This window comes from Solanum pennellii, chromosome 2, assembly GCF_001406875.1.
Source record: "Solanum pennellii chromosome 2, SPENNV200".
NCBI lineage: Eukaryota > Viridiplantae > Streptophyta > Magnoliopsida > Solanales > Solanaceae > Solanum > Solanum pennellii.
In genome coordinates this window covers 49085200-49101283 of record NC_028638.1, presented here as the reverse complement: position 1 = coordinate 49101283, position 16084 = coordinate 49085200, and the positions used below count along the sequence as shown (strand labels likewise).

At 32.6% G+C, this 16084-nt stretch overlaps 2 protein-coding genes across 2 annotated transcripts; both read left to right on the top strand.

Moving 5' to 3' along the window:
• The first annotated feature begins 357 nt into the window (after positions 1-357).
• Positions 358-5535, top strand: LOC107011311 (probable polyamine oxidase 4). Its single transcript, XM_015210745.2, has 10 exons — positions 358-837; positions 1940-2055; positions 2145-2233; positions 2339-2452; positions 2860-2947; positions 3036-3121; positions 3220-3322; positions 3607-3704; positions 4047-4476; positions 5064-5535. The coding sequence occupies exons 1-10, from the start codon at positions 795-797 to the stop codon at positions 5379-5381; spliced, it is 1485 nt and encodes a 494-aa protein (XP_015066231.1). The 5' UTR covers positions 358-794; the 3' UTR covers positions 5382-5535.
• Positions 5536-7135: 1600 nt separating this feature from the next.
• LOC107009039 (ras-related protein RHN1-like) lies at positions 7136-11657 on the top strand. Its single transcript, XM_015208297.2, has 7 exons — positions 7136-7298; positions 7411-7488; positions 7607-7774; positions 8381-8429; positions 8700-8773; positions 9784-9877; positions 11121-11657. The coding sequence occupies exons 1-7, from the start codon at positions 7260-7262 to the stop codon at positions 11219-11221; spliced, it is 603 nt and encodes a 200-aa protein (XP_015063783.1). The 5' UTR covers positions 7136-7259; the 3' UTR covers positions 11222-11657.
• Positions 11658-16084: the final 4427 nt, after the last annotated feature.

Here is a 16084-nt window from a genome sequence, read left to right as displayed (position 1 = left end):
GAGTAATTATAATGAGATACTCTTTTTTTTCATAAAAAATGATCTAGTTTGACTTGATACTAAGTTTAAATTAAATTCATGTTAAAAATGTCCTAAAATATCTGACAAGTGAAAAGTTATAGTTAAAATGTTAGTAAAAAAGAAAAAATTATTCTTTTTTAAATCAATTAAAAAAAATTGAGTCTTTTTTTTTTCTAAAAAAAAAACAAGAGAATGTAATATTTTTGTTTTTACTCTTCAATAGGTGAAAAAAGAAAAGGGGAGCTCACGTGAAGCGAACATGTCATGCATTACGCGCTGGCTTCCAGTTGTATGCTCTTATAACTCCGTTCATCGCTATAAATACATCACCATATTACATCCACCATTTTGTTGCTTCATTACAATTTTTTCCAGACTCTTCCTTATAGAGAGAGAAAGAGAGATTATTCACTATTGAGATCTAGAGAGAGAGACGTACTACGATTCAGAGATTAATTTCTGGTCGATCTATGCAAACGAAGCAAAAATCTTCGATCAATTGTGGAGGATTTGTTGCGTTGATATTTGATCCAGGTTATGATTATGAGCTGGCTTGATAAGTTACGGTCTTCTTCTAATCTCAGCCGCTTCATTGCCGGCCTTCTTATCTTCATGCTGTATCATTCATCTCAATTAATTTCTAATTTCTTAATTCCTATACAACCGTAATTTACTTCCCAATCACCTTCCTTCTCTGTTTTTTTCCTCTGTTCAAAAACATTCACTCTTCTCTCCCGATTTAAACAACGTCGGCGTTTTTGTTCACGGATTTCATGGAAATCAAAGATGATTCTGGTTCCAGCAATTTATTTGACGGTGAGTTCCCTATTTTACTCCAATATTGTTTAATTGATGAAATAATCATTTGTGTTTTACTTGAGCTGTAACTAGGAGCCTGTGGTTTTTCCAATTAATGATAACTCTGTTTGATGTCATCTGATTGTGTTTAAATGAGTATGATATTTTAACCATTGCGGCATTGTTGAGTTAAATGAATTAGTACTAAGTAAAGACGAACAAGAAACCAAAACACAGAAGAACTTACTGATTATGAAATCTTTGAAGTCATAGTAGTACAAGTCTTAATTCGGATAGAATTGTTAAATTTTGACATAGATGATGCTAGAATTATATTTCATTCGTCCGGTAATCTACCAAAGATAAAGATGATGTTATGCTAGCAGCTCCATGTGCAATTGTTTCAAGACCGACTAGAATTTCTGTTTTTCTTTTCCTGCCAAACAAAATTCACTTGATTGATACATGTGCATAGCGTGCAGTCATTCAAGTAAGGATAGGTTGTGGACAATATACACAAAAGTGCCTTACCCTGTTCGGACATTATAAAATGGGAAGTGAATTACCTCGGGTAAAATGTTGATCAAACAAGCATTATGTATTCTTTCATATTTCAGATGTTGTTGATATCACTTTGGGGGCTTGAAAGAACTATAAAATAATTATCTCGTCATAGTAGTACAAGTCTTACTTAGGATAGAATTGTTCTGTTTGACATAAATGATGCTAGAATTATCTTTTATTCGTCTGGTTATTTAACAACGATTAAGATGGTGTTATGCTAGCAGCACCATATTTGGATATTATTAAATGGACAACTCTTGGACTATGAAAATTTCTCTTAGACGGCTTCCGCAAATATCAATAAATGAGTGTTTACTTGAATTTAAAATTTGATGTTACATTTTCTCTTCCAGAAACTTTGAGTTACAAGCATTTTGATTGTCTACTCATGAGGAATTTTATTCTTATCTTAATTCTTCACGTTAAACATTTTGTTTTTACTTTGTCGGGAGTGTTGAAGTATAAATGAAGAACTTTATATTCATGTCCATCATATTGCTTATTCTAATGATTTCATCGGTGGAACTTAATTTGCTCCTTTCTTTTGCTTGACTAGGCATTTTACCACCCCGCTTAGGTAGGCTGCATAGTTCAGCTCCGTCTGTAATTGTAATTGGTGGAGGTATCTCAGGGATAGCTGCTGCGCGTTTCCTTCACAATGCATCTTTTAAGGTGGGCATACTCAGGATTTTTAACTCTTTCACATGTAACAACCATTTATTCTTTCATTCTTAAAAACGACACTTTCAATATTTGTCCAGGTTCTCTTATTGGAGTCACGGGATAGACTGGGTGGTCGCATACATACCGACTACTCATTTGGTTGCCCAGTTGATATGGGAGCATCATGGTGAGGGAATTTAAACTTCTCCTCCAAAATTATCTTCCCAGATCTGGAAGATTATAACTTTTCAATCTGCAATTAATTGACTCTGATCATTAAACATTCTTTCAGGCTCCACGGGGTGTGTGATGAGAATCCGTTGGCTCCATTGATACGTCGATTAGGGCTCACCCTATATCGCACTAGTGGTGACAACTCAGTGCTGTATGACCATGACTTAGAAAGGTAACCTGGATGACATTACATTGAACAAATGATTTTATCATGAATTAGTCTGCATTTTCCCTCTTTTGTTTGCTCACTCTCTCTCTCTCTCTCTCTCTCTTGTTAGATATAGGTGTTAAATTTTTACTTTCTATAACTTCATCCTGATTCAACTAATCAGAATATTGACACTAACAAATTTGGTAGTTTGTTTTGTATTTAAATAAAAAAAAGGACTTACAATTGGCCTGGGTGGAATGAAATTTAGTTGCCTCCAGAGTTCCAATGTGGTCTGGTTTCAAAGTCTCCTGCATTTCCTGAATTTAAGCCTGTGCTCTTTTTCCTGTTCCTTTTTTATTTTTCTATGCAAATTAAATGAAGATTCTATTAACTCAGTCAAGAGCTTAATCGTGTTTTCCTTTCAATAGTTACATGCTGTTTGACATGGATGGTCATCAAGTTCCTCAAAACACAGTTGTTCAAGTTGGAGAAGTTTTCAAGAAAATCCTCAGCGAGGTTGATCTTTAACTTTAAACTACTCAAAAATGCAGTTCCTCCTAAGATTTTATAAAGAGACCAGTGCTGATTATTATTGCTTATGCAGACTGAGAAAGTGAGGAATGAGCATAGTCATGACTTGTCAGTTCTTCAAGCAATATCTATTGTACTGGACAGACATCCAGAATTGAGGTATGCAGAGAAAATGTTTCTCATGTGGCCTGCTATTGTCTGTTGAAAGTGGAATCTAGTTATACTTGCGCATACATATTGTGTTATTTGTAATGCAGGCAAGAAGGACTTTCCCATGAGGTGTTGCAATGGTACATATGCAGAATGGAGGCATGGTTCGCTGCAGATGCAGACACGATCTCTCTGAAAACCTGGGATCAGGCAAGCGTTTTTTCATTTACTTTTATTATAAGCAGTTTATTGGGTGTTTGATGCAGTTCCCAATTTCATTATCTTGCTCAGATAAGGTCTTATTTCGAAATAAGTAACTTCTCAAGGATTAAAACAAGGGCTTTACAAGATGCTGCTATTGCTAGCAGTCACTTATTTTGACTTATTCCCACATTGCAAATTGGGCACAATCATTTGATAGATGATTTTTGAAAACATTTGAACAATTGTGTTGCTTTAGGCGAGTAATATTGATAGTTAAACTTTTTATGCAGGAACAAGTTCTAACTGGTGGTCATGGTCTTATGGTGCAAGGTTACAACCCAGTCATAAAGGCCTTATCAAAAGACATTGATATCCGTTTAAATCACAGGTGCAAATGGGTTTCTCTAATATGCGGAAGTTCTACTTTTTCTCTTTGTTTCTCGATATAGCTGCAATGACTGTAAAACCATATGAACTCTTTCAATCCTGTTTCTATTTTAAGAAATGAGGTCAACTTTTTTACACCTTTGGTTACTTGATTTCCTAAGATATTTAAAACAAAATATTATTCCTTTCCTCCATGGAGATTTCTTTTTAGTTACAGCTCAACAGCCAAACATGAATATCTCCTGTTCTTTCCTCTATGGTATTTTTCCAACTTTTGTTTTTATAAAATTTTCCAATTATTTTCAAGAAACTAAACTGTTTTGTATGGATCTAATTTTACCAGGGTCAAGAGGATTACAAATGGGTATAACAAGGTGATGGTTACAGTTAAGGATGGGAGAAATTTTATTGCAGATGCTGCTATTATAACTGTGCCTCTAGGTGTTCTGAAAGCCAACTTGATTGAGTTTGAGCCAAAACTGCCAGAATGGAAACAATCTGCAATAGCAGATCTTGGTGTAGGCAATGAAAACAAGATTGCATTACGATTTGATAATGTATTTTGGCCAAACGTGGAATTGTTAGGTGTTGTTGCACCCACTTCATATGCTTGCGGTTATTTTCTTAATCTCCACAAGGCAACAGGACATCCGGTCCTTGTTTACATGGCTGCTGGAAGACTTGCTTGTGACCTCGAGAAATTATCAGACGAATCTGCTGCTGAGTTTGCAATGTTGCAGTTGAAGAAGATGTTCCCTGATGCCACTAAGCCTGTAAGTAATCTCTGCTCCTACACCAATTGAATTACAAGTCTTAGCTAGTGACATGCATGAGAAAGGACTGAATTTCTATAGTGTTGCGCACATGATAGTTTACTTTGGTCTATTTTTGGTTCAATTGGTGAGTTCACACTTCATGTCGATTATTAGTTTATTACAGTTTGGTAATTGTTCATTTTCACTGTCCTTTTAACGTAAAAAGGTAAAACAATCCGATAGAAAAGAGCGAAATATAGAAGTAGAAGGGAAAATGAGGAAGCACCTCCATCCTCTTATCACTTTCTTTCATTTCTTATTTTACTTCAAAATTTGTCATTGGGAAAATGAGGAAGCACCTCCATCCTCTTATCACTTTCTTTCATTTCTTATTTTACTTCAAAAATTGTCTTTCTACATTGAATAAATAAGGGAAAGTGATGCATATTCCTTTCATTAATTACGGCAAACTATAAGCAAATCTGCATTTGTTTATCTAACACTCCTATAACGTAAACTTAGTTAAAGCAGTGTTGAGTAATCAGAGAATGCTAGCACAAAAGCACCTGTAAGCTCTCTTGTAAATCATCCGGTATATTTTACAGGTTCAGTATCTTGTATCTCACTGGGGTACGGATCCAGACACCCTTGGATGTTATTCTTATGACTTGGTTGGAAAACCAACGGATGCTTACGATAGGCTTCGGGCACCAATTGGTAATCTATTCTTTGGAGGGGAAGCAGTGAGCAGTGATGATCATCAAGGGTCGGTTCATGGGGCGTATGAAGCTGGAATTATGGCTGGTGAAACGTGCCGCCGACATCTCATCAAAAGACATGGAAGTCTGGAAATGGTTCAGGCTGTTTCCTCTAGGGAGGAGACCCTTGAAGCAGCAGTTCCTCTCCAAATCTCAAGAATGTGATATATCTTCTCTGAATTTGCAAGTTACATTTCAAGTAACTTATGTAGTGTGTTCCAGTTTGTACTATTACCTTGTATGAATAAATTAACGATTATGTCTCCGTGCAACTGAAATATTCAAACTATATATATATATCAGACTTTTTAATTGACCATGTCTGAGAGTTTTATTATTTCTTCTGTCGGAACAATTAGTTGTTTATTATGTTTTCAATATCCTTGAACAGGAAATTTGTATTTGAAAGGGCATTGCACAAGCATTTCCTTTGAATGAATCACATTATAAACCCAAATTATTTACCATTTAAGTTTGATTCTTAATCAAATTATACAAACCAAAAAGAAGAAAAAAGGAAAAAAAGATTAGAAAGAACGAGAGGTCTGCTTTGGGGGACAACATTTTGCGATACTGCAGACATTGGGCTTGTGCAGCCAAGGCCAACCTAAAATTACTGGGCCCAATTAGGTTGGTCAGTCATTTTATCATCCAAAAAGAAAGAAAAAACAGAAATTTACGCGGGGTGGCCTTTTGAAGGGCTAATATTTAACGGAAAAATATATATAATAGCAAACTAATAACCTAAATTAAATGGAATAGCTAGGGTTTGATTTAATTGTGTTCCATAGCAAACATTAGCTAAAATTTGTCTGCGTCTCTCTCCCAAAAATCTCGCTCGCCACTCTCCATTCTCGCTCGCCTCTCTCGCTTTATACACAGAAGAGTATAATTCTGTTTCTGTTTTGTATAAAGCGAGAGAAAATTGTATATACACATGAAAAAATGTATATCTTCGTGTTATACACTTAATTATACAATTTACAAACATTTTACTTCAAATATTGCAGAGAAAAAGGCCAACGAATTATACAATTGCGAATTATACAATTGCAGTGAAATACAATTTTCTCTAGCTTTATACAACAGAAGTGTATATATTGTGTTTCTGTTTTTGTATAAAGCGAGAAAAACATATATCTTTTTGCTATACACTTATAATTATGCAATATACATACATTTTAATTCGATTCAACTGTATGCAAAGCAAATTATACAATTGCAGCGAAATAGGCCAGCGAATTATACAATTTAGGCCAGCGAATTATACAATTGTATATGAATAGCGAATTATACAGTTTTATGTTTGCTATGGAGCGCAATTATGCAAAATTTGCTATAGCATACAAATATGAATTTTTTATTTACTATATGTGAAAGTTATTTTGACCCCAAAATACACGCATCCACCTAACTTTCTCTTCCTCCTCCTTTTTAATTTTCTTCCTATGTTCCAACGAAACATGACTAAATTTTGTCCTAGTTACTTTTAGAGCGAAAGAACAGGAAAATTTACTACTTATTTATGGTTAAAGAAATTTTAATAAATCTACCGAGTATTTCTTTATGCGTTTGTTCATAGAAGAAAACAAAATGAAAAAATTATGTGGATAAAATTTCTAAACAATTAATCATAATAGTTATAACGAATTTAAAATTATAATTTAATTGTTAAAATTCTAATTACAAATATTGAAAGATCATAATGATCCGGTAAAATAAACGACTAAATCGCAACGACTATTATAATTTGTTAAGAGTATTAAATAATAATAAAAAATTCATGACTACTTCTAAAATAATAAATTATGGGAAACCAATTTTTTTACTCTACTTTTTTTTCTTTTTCAGAGAAAAAAAAAAGGCCTGGTCGGTGGCTGATAAGAAAAGTCCAAATAGAACAGTGGAATTATTAACATTTGGTGTACAACAACAACATTTTGTTACTATTTCTTCTTCACTTTGCATTAAGAAAACAACAGATCCCTTCTCCCTCTCTAAATTCTCCATTTTTCTTCCTTATTTTTTTAACAAATTTTATTCATGGCATCCACTGGGCACACCAATCTCAATGCAAAACTTGTAAAGTTTTTCTTTTTTCTTTTCTTTTTGTGATCCATGCGTATGAGAAATGAATTTGAATTTACAGCTTTAAATCTTTTATCGTAAATTTCTATATGATTTTTTTTTTTAGGTATTGTTAGGTGACATGGGAGCTGGTAAATCAAGCTTGGTTATACGATTCATAAAGGGCCAATTCCTTGAATTTCAAGTATTCTTCTTTCTTTTCATTCGACCTTTCAATTTTGACATTTTTAGGGTTTTGTAATTTTTGATTTATGGGTGTTGATTTACAATCCGGTATTCAAATTTGATTGTTGATATTGCAGGAATCGACGATTGGGGCGGCTTTCTTTTCGTCTACATTGGCAGTTAATAATGCTACGGTGAAGTTTGAGATATGGGATACTGCTGGGCAGGAGAGGTACCATAGCTTAGCACCTATGTATTATAGAGGAGCTGCAGCTGCTATTATTGTCTATGATATCACTAGCTCGGTAAGAGACTGTTTAATTGGAAGAATTTGCAATTCAAATGGGTCAATACAAGTGCTTTCGTTGTTGGCCTTCTTAAATTGTTTTACTTGATAAATATATTGGTTGTGCATGTGAAAAGAGATAGGAGTAATGGCTGCTTTACTTCATGCATTTTTAAGGTTGAAAAGAGTAGATTTTGGAGCTAATTACAGGCGGAAAAAAAACTAATGCTGGTCTCCATATGATTTTCTCTGTCCATAAATCAACCCCCTTATGGGGAGGTCTCCTTTTTTTCTCAAATTTAGAAGGTTAAGGTATTAAATGTCCAATTCAGTAGTGTCAACCAAAAAAGTGCACAAAATGCAGTTTATGGTTTTCAAGTATCTCGTATCCTAGAAAATTTTGTTCCTTAGTGGTGGAAGGACTTCTCATGAAATGAAAGAAGCAGTAGATACAGTTTTGGTCTCTATAGAATTGAGATTCAGAGAGAATTCTTGCTTATGTTCACTTTGGCTTTTACTTTACTTATCTTGCTTCGGATTTGAATGATCACAAATCTGTAATATGGATGTCTACATGTCTATGCATCTAAATTGAGCTGTTTTCTTTTATTTTCTGCTAATTTAGGATTCATTTGCAAAGGCAAAGAAATGGGTGCAAGAATTGCAGAAGCAAGGTGATCATCCCTTTAACCTACTTGCTCTGTATAGATTAAAAAAAAGTGAAAGTTATTATTTTCTTTCTATTTTGAGTAACCCAGACAGCTCCGTTTTAAGATGTCTAGAGAACTCTGGAAAAATCATCTTGATGTCTCTTATTTTTTCCTATATGGATTTCTGCCTAGTGTCAACTTTACTTTTGATGATCCAGATTTTGTTTTGAAATAATCACGACCCTGTTTAGATGGGTTTTCAGGAAAATAAGCAATTTTCTGATAACATGGCAGGTAATTCTAACATGATCATGGCTCTTGCTGGCAATAAGGCAGATCTAGAAGATCGAAGGAACGTTCCTGCAGAGGTAAGTTGTACTTTTTGGTTATCCAATGTTTTATGCCCATCATCCTTTATTGACATTCCTCCTATTGGTCCTTGCCTAGCCTTTTTATATCACAGTTCTTGGATGCAGATTCTGATATATTGTTAGTAGTCTCTGCTTAACAACATATCCAATCTACAAGATTGACGTTTGAAAAAAAGAGAGTAGTAATTGGTGCTTATTATTGCTTAAGCTTTCTTAACCAATCATGTATTGGACTAGATTTGAGAGGACCGAAACATTTAGTCACCCTCTAAGATCTTCAGTTCCGAGCACGATATAAAACTAAGGTACTCATTTGGTGGGAATCAATATGAATCAAGTATGTTTCAATCCTAAACAAGTTGGTGTTGTCTATATGAATCCTCTACATCTATTACCGCCTTCAGAGGTTTCATCATAATCAGCCTATTTTTGTTTTGGGCGCTAACCAGTACAGCTTTTCTTTATCTCAATTGGGAGTTGACTATGCTTTACTATGTTCTCATAGGCAGAGGTTTTTTGTGGCAGTCACTTTAGGTAAAATTAATCCAATGCAATTAGTACTCGAGGAGAAGTCTGCTGCCTTCATTTTTTTGAAAATGCTATTTTCTAGTTTAGTTTGTTGCAATTATAAGATAGGCCATATGAACTCGTAGGCTCTTAGGTGATACATAAATCTCTTCAATTGTGGAACAGGGATGAGTTCTCAATCCATTGCCTAACCTAACGTGCAATTTGCTGTGGTTAAGCATTGTTAGATCTATGTCAATGCTCTTATGGAACCTTGAAAGTTAAAAACAATCTCTTTATTTGAAGAGAATGTGGAAGTCATAAATAGTGAAAATTCTTAGAGAAGATAATTAGAACTCGGTGTTCTTTGTCTCTCTGCTTAATGATTTGTATTTAGTTACCTTATTAGGTTTCTCTCTTATCCAGTAACTGAGGTAGTTCAATCTCTTCATTGTTTTGGTACATCAGTTTTCCTGATAGTATTCTTGGTGATTTTACAGGAGGCACGCTTGTATGCAGAGGAAAATGGCCTCTTCTTCATGGAGACCTCTGCCAAAACTGCTGTGAATGTCAATGATATTTTCTATGAAATAGGTATGATGATTTCTTTTCTCGTTTAAATATTTCCTTTTGTTGCTCTGTGTGTTTTTCATTTATTTCTAATGGTATATTGAGAGCAGGCAATATTATTATGCATCCAAGTGATTGAATCTTAAGGTGCAAGTCAAATGTAATTTTATCTTCAGTGGTTGTCATCTTATGCTTATCCTATTATATCTGTTTCTTTTTCTTCGATTAATATCATATGTTAAGTTATTTTCTTTCGGATTTAGCAACATAGGATCACTATTAAATTTAAAAAACATTAGGCTTATTGTTTAACCTACACTCAAAGGGTTGAAGGGAGATAGTGCAACAACCTTGCCTTGGTGTTTGCACTTAAGTGCTGCCTAAGCAAGGTGAGCTGAAGCACTCAGTTCTTGTTAAAGCTTTAAGCACGCCTATTTGCTTTAGCCTAGTTTTACTTATACTATAGTTTGGCATCTCCAGTAGCTTAATTCGTAGATTGGAACTTTGTGGGATTCAACTTGTCTGAAAGTAGTGTTCTTTCCCTTCCTGTTGTTTGGGATGATGAGAAGAGAGCAGTGTACATTTCTCTTTCCCCTTCATTTTCAATCGGAAAAGCTTGGAAAGACTAATGAGTTTCTCGCTCTGTTAAGAAAATGAGTTCTCGCTACACCTTTTTCACAACAAACCACCTTCAACCTCGCTCAAATATTTTATCTTACTGAATTCGAGCATAGTAATTTTACCCTATGTTTATTATAGTTTGTGATATATATATATATATATATATATATATATATGACAAGGGAAACCCGGAATCCCACAGCTGCTACCCTTTGGGTGCGCACAGGGTAAAAACCCACTCCTATCCAATAGCTCGCAAACCACATAGGAGAGGTAACCCGCACTAGGCAAGCCTGGTGCGACGAGCTCAACTCAGAAGGCAAACCCCTAGCTTTCGCTGGCAAGGGGTTTCGAACTTAGACCTCCAACATGGAAGTCCCAAGCCCCAACATGGAGACCTCCAACATTTTTATCAATCTTTCTAAAAATATGCTAATATTGAATAGGGAGAAACAACTCAAGTCTTTTACAAGTGTGAAAGTTATTTTAATACACATGCCTAAACTCTAGCAGGTTAAAATTCTGAAAACTTTTGTTCTTTTAGGGCTTGCACTCTATGTAGGTCTTTTACTTCTGTGTAAGAAAAATAGCATGTCTTTTTTATTTGCTTCGACTCCCTTAATCTTTGGAGTTTGCCATTTTGCAGCTAAACGATTGCCTACAGCTCAACCCACTCAAAATCCAGCAGGAATGGTTCTTGAAAACAGACCAGCAGAAGGATCTCGAACTGCATCATGTTGTACTTGAAAATCATCATCTCTCATAAATTCATTGAACCTTTCCTAATCCTTGTCTAGAGTTCACTTGTTCTTTCATGCTGTGCTTGTACCGATGAACATGAAGTCTGGAAGTGGGAGTGGCAATGGTTCATAGGGAGTAGAATATGTATAAAAAAAAAACAATTTCTTTAGAAGTTCCCTTAATAGAGGCAGGAGGCACCTGATTTAGTGCACGTTGGCTTGGTCCTCACCTCATGCTTCTGGTTTCTCTCTTTTCCTATTTTGTAAATGATTCTAATTTCCATCAACCTTTACCTCTTCATTTCCACCTGATGAATGGACGGAAGTCCGAACTCTGTTATGTTATTCCTTGAATCTTGAATAACCTGCTTTGGTTTCTTTTTAGCATATTGGTGTGATTGTAAAGCTTGTAATTTGCTTCAATGTAGGGGTTGAAGAAAAAAGATCATCTGAGACTCATCTTACGCACAGTGATTATTTCTTTAAAAATATGTTGAGCTATAGATAGGAAACTAGAGAAACTTACACATTTATTACTCGTATTGCTTTGATTTTTATAAATTTATAACTCAAGATATACTAAAATAAGGCCGAAGTCATCTCCAGCCACTCAAAGTTGTCCGCATAATTCATTTAGACACCTCAACTAATCCTTGTGCCAATTGAACACTTTATTTGTTCAAAAGTCATTCCTATTAGACACAAAATGCTGACATGGCAAAAAACGTGTAATACACTTTCCTTGAGCGCGTTAATTCATTAAAAATAATATTTTTCCTTTTTTTTTCTTAATTTATACCCCTAAGTTAATTTTAAAAAAAAATAATTAACAAAAAAGAAGATCTGTTCTTCTTCTTCCCTATTTCTATCAACCCCAACCCAACCCAACCCCCATACCTATGCACCAATGGTTATCTTCTTCCCCACCATTCTAATGATTTCAAAATTTTTAGCATCAGTGGTTATCTTCTTCCCCCACCATTCTAATGGTTTCAAAATTCTTAGCATTTTGTTTCATTCTTTTTTTTTTCTTTTTTTGTAAGAAAAACTGCTAATTTAATATGTGAGAAGAAGAAAAATTCGAATATTGGAGTTAAAAATTGATCGATATTCGTCTATCTCTATTTCGATCACTCCGATTGAACAAACATCGCCACTCATTAATTTATTAAAGATGATATTAAAAAATTCAACATACTTTCAATTTTTCTTGGTCATGAATCTTAAAAACAATTTATTGACGTTTATTTATTTTCACAAAAATCTCAAAACAAATGGAGAATAACAGATGATAGGAGATTAAATTTGAACAGAAGGTTTTTATTTTTGTTACGATGGCTGCCGGGGTTACTGGGTAGAGGAATGGATAGAGGAAGAAGAAAGGTCAAAGGGTTAGGTGGGGGTGGGGGAGATATTCTTTTGTAAATATTTTTGTGATTAATAAATAAAGGGAAACTATTTTTCATTTTTTTAAATTAAAAAATTATATTTTATTGCTAGATTGGGTCCATGTGCCAAGTGTCATAATTTTATTTGTCATTTTTTTAAGTCAATGCGCGTGAATTACACGCAAAATATTTTTAAAAAAAGTTTTCGTTTTATGTTCAATAGATACATATTCTTTAATATTAAAGTGTCTAATAGGTAATAGTCTTAGTTGAGGTGTCTAAGTGAATTATTCAAACAACTTTAAGGGGCCGCATATGACTTAAGCCTAAAATAAAAGTGGAATGTAGATTTGAAAATCAGATACTTATATTGTTTCAGAAATGATGTTAGAAAACAGAAATACTATTATGCGTGGACGGGTAGGTCCATAACCAAACAATCAGGCAATACTGTGTTATAAATAATGTTGGTCCTACTTTTTCTGGTGATGGACAGGCATGTTACACGTTTAGTTGGTCAGATAAAAATAATTATATTTACTAGTCAAATATATGATCGATAAAAATAATTATATTTACTAGTCAAATATATGATCAATAAAAATAATTATATTTACTAGTCAAATATTATGTTGTACAACCAAATTACTTCTCCTATGGCTTTTTAAATAGTTTGTAAGTGTTATTATTTATAATTTAAGTGAACTCCTAACTACCTCTATATATTCAATCCACGCATAAAACGTAACGTCAATGACCAATTAAAGAAAATTAATTATTGAAGACAATTATTTTTCGTTTGAAAATTGGATTTGACATATTGTCTTGTCGTTTTATGCACATTCATAACCATCACTTTTGCCAACTTTATTTTTCTTTTCTAATTCGTAGTAGTTTCTAATTCGTAGTAGTTAATATTGATATCTTAGAAATTATTTTAAATAGGGAAAAGGGTCTGATATACCCCTCAACTTTGTCATTTAGGGTTTAGGGTTTAGGGTTTTAGAGCTGATATACCCCTTGTTATGAAAGTGACTCATATATACCCCTATTTGTAAACAAATGGCTCACATATACGCTTTTTCTCTAACGGAAATGAAAAAAAAAAATAATTTTAATCTAAATTTTTATTATTTTTTGCTAAAAAATATAATCCCATATGAGTATTTAATCCTTGTCAAACATATTTTTTTTGACTTTATTTTGTTTCAATGACTAATTTATAAGTATTATTTTGATAATCAAATTTATTTATGTTTCACTAATATTCTTGTAAAACTTATGGTAGATGACCAAATTTTTTCTTCGAATACGAAATTAAATTACAATACACACAAAAAAAATAGTTTAATTTTTTATTCTTTAAACTAAGGAATGAAAGAAAAAAACAAAATAAGAATAAGAAATTCAAATAATTATAATAAAAGAAGTCAAAAAATAATTTATGGATGAAGAAAATTAAAATATACCTTGAACTTTGATTATAGAATCATATATACCCCTAAAAATTTTTAAAAAAAAATTAGAAGTAATAAATATAAATTTAAAACTAATTTTTTTAACTTCCGTTAAATGAAGGGTATATATGAGCCATTTTGTAACGGCAGGGGTATATGTGAGCCATTTTGTAACGGCAGGGGTATATGTGAGCCATTTGTATAACGGTAAGGGCATATATGAGCCACTTTTATAACGAGGGGTATATCAGCTCCAAATGACAAAGTTGAGGGGTTTATCAGACCCTTTTCCCTTTTAAATATTCATAAGAATAATCGAATTGGTTGAACAAATGGAATTTTTTGTCTTAAACTTTGAGAATTCATGTTTGCCTTTTTGATCGACCTTGCTATACTAAAGTTACTTCTCCAATATAAATTTCGAGCTATTAGACTAGATAAGAGTTAACCTATGTATATTCGAAAGATAAGCAACAAAATTTCTTGTCGACAAAAGAGGAAAAATATTAATTTTAATCACATATTTAATTTAATCTAATCATATTTTCCTGACTCAATCTAATCATATTTTTGTAATGCATAACATAATACTATTACTGAAAATTGTGTCAAGTAATATGGAACTCAAAATCTCTTCTAACTTAAAACTATAGACTAAATTAATAGATGATAAATTTATCTTACATAGAATAATTGTTTTTTTCATATATTTATCCATTTTAATATGATTAACTTGCTGCTATCATAAAGTTAAAATTTAATTTCACGAAGTTTCAGTACCTCAGGCAGCAAAGTTGTTTAACTTCTTAACCACATTGCAAACAAATAAGAAAGAAATGAACAATATATCACAAAAAAGATTAATGATGAAATTAAACCATGCATTATTAATATTCAGAAACCCCAAAAGTTAATTAGAAAACTTGAGGCTGATAAACCCTTCAAATCCACCCTATTTATTATTTAATTAAGTTACACCAAGTCAAACCGTTTAGCATTGTTATTTATTTTATAAATATATTTTTATAAGACTACAATTGTGAACTTCTTGAGTAATTTTTCTGTTATTCATATTTGGAAAATTGCCTAGCAATAACTTTTGTTTCTTTTAACACTAACATATCATCCAATTACTTTTATTTTCTCAAAATATACTTGACATAATAAAAACTCTTTTTTCTCCTAGCACATTATTCTTTTTCTAAAATAAACTTTTTAATTGTTTCAAAAAGAATAACTCATTTCCTTTTTTGGCAACACTTAAACTTTAACTTTTCACGAGACATGTTTAAGATAACAAGATTAAAGGACATTTTGATACATTTGACATAAATTTAATTTAGAATTACAAGATTAAAAAGTCTTAAACTCCGTTCCAAGTCAAACTAGACCATTCTTTTTTAAACGAAGGGAGTATTGCTTTGATTTGGATAAATTATGGAAAAAATTAATAGAGATATTTTTTTATTTCATCCAATAAAAAAATGACACATAATAATTATTTTTTATAAAAAAATAAGGATTGCTAGTTGCATAGATATAAGTGAACAAAAAGATGGATGAAAATGTAATTTTAGACAAAAAAAAAATGAATAAAAAAGTATTTTTTGGATCAAAAGATAAATAGGAGAAATTTTAGACCTTTTCATATAATTCAAAAGTATTTTTAATCATTTTCCGTATATAAAATTCATCCTTCACCTACCCCTCAATATATGTTTGAATCTGCTCCCTATCTGCCCCGCCACATTACCTTCGTTATCTTAACAACTATATCAACCACATGAATTCTCAAGTGAGAAAAATATTTTCCTAACTATTTTGTCTTCCTTTATATATATATATATCAATTATTATTTTTCTAATATATATGTTATTTTAAAAATAAATTAATAACTAGGAACAGCCAAAAAATAAGTCACGTGTGTGAACATTATTGAACTAGAATCAATTTTTTCATTAAGATTTTTTACTTTAATTTAATACAAGGACAGAAAAAATCGGCAATCCGTTTCGAACAAATAA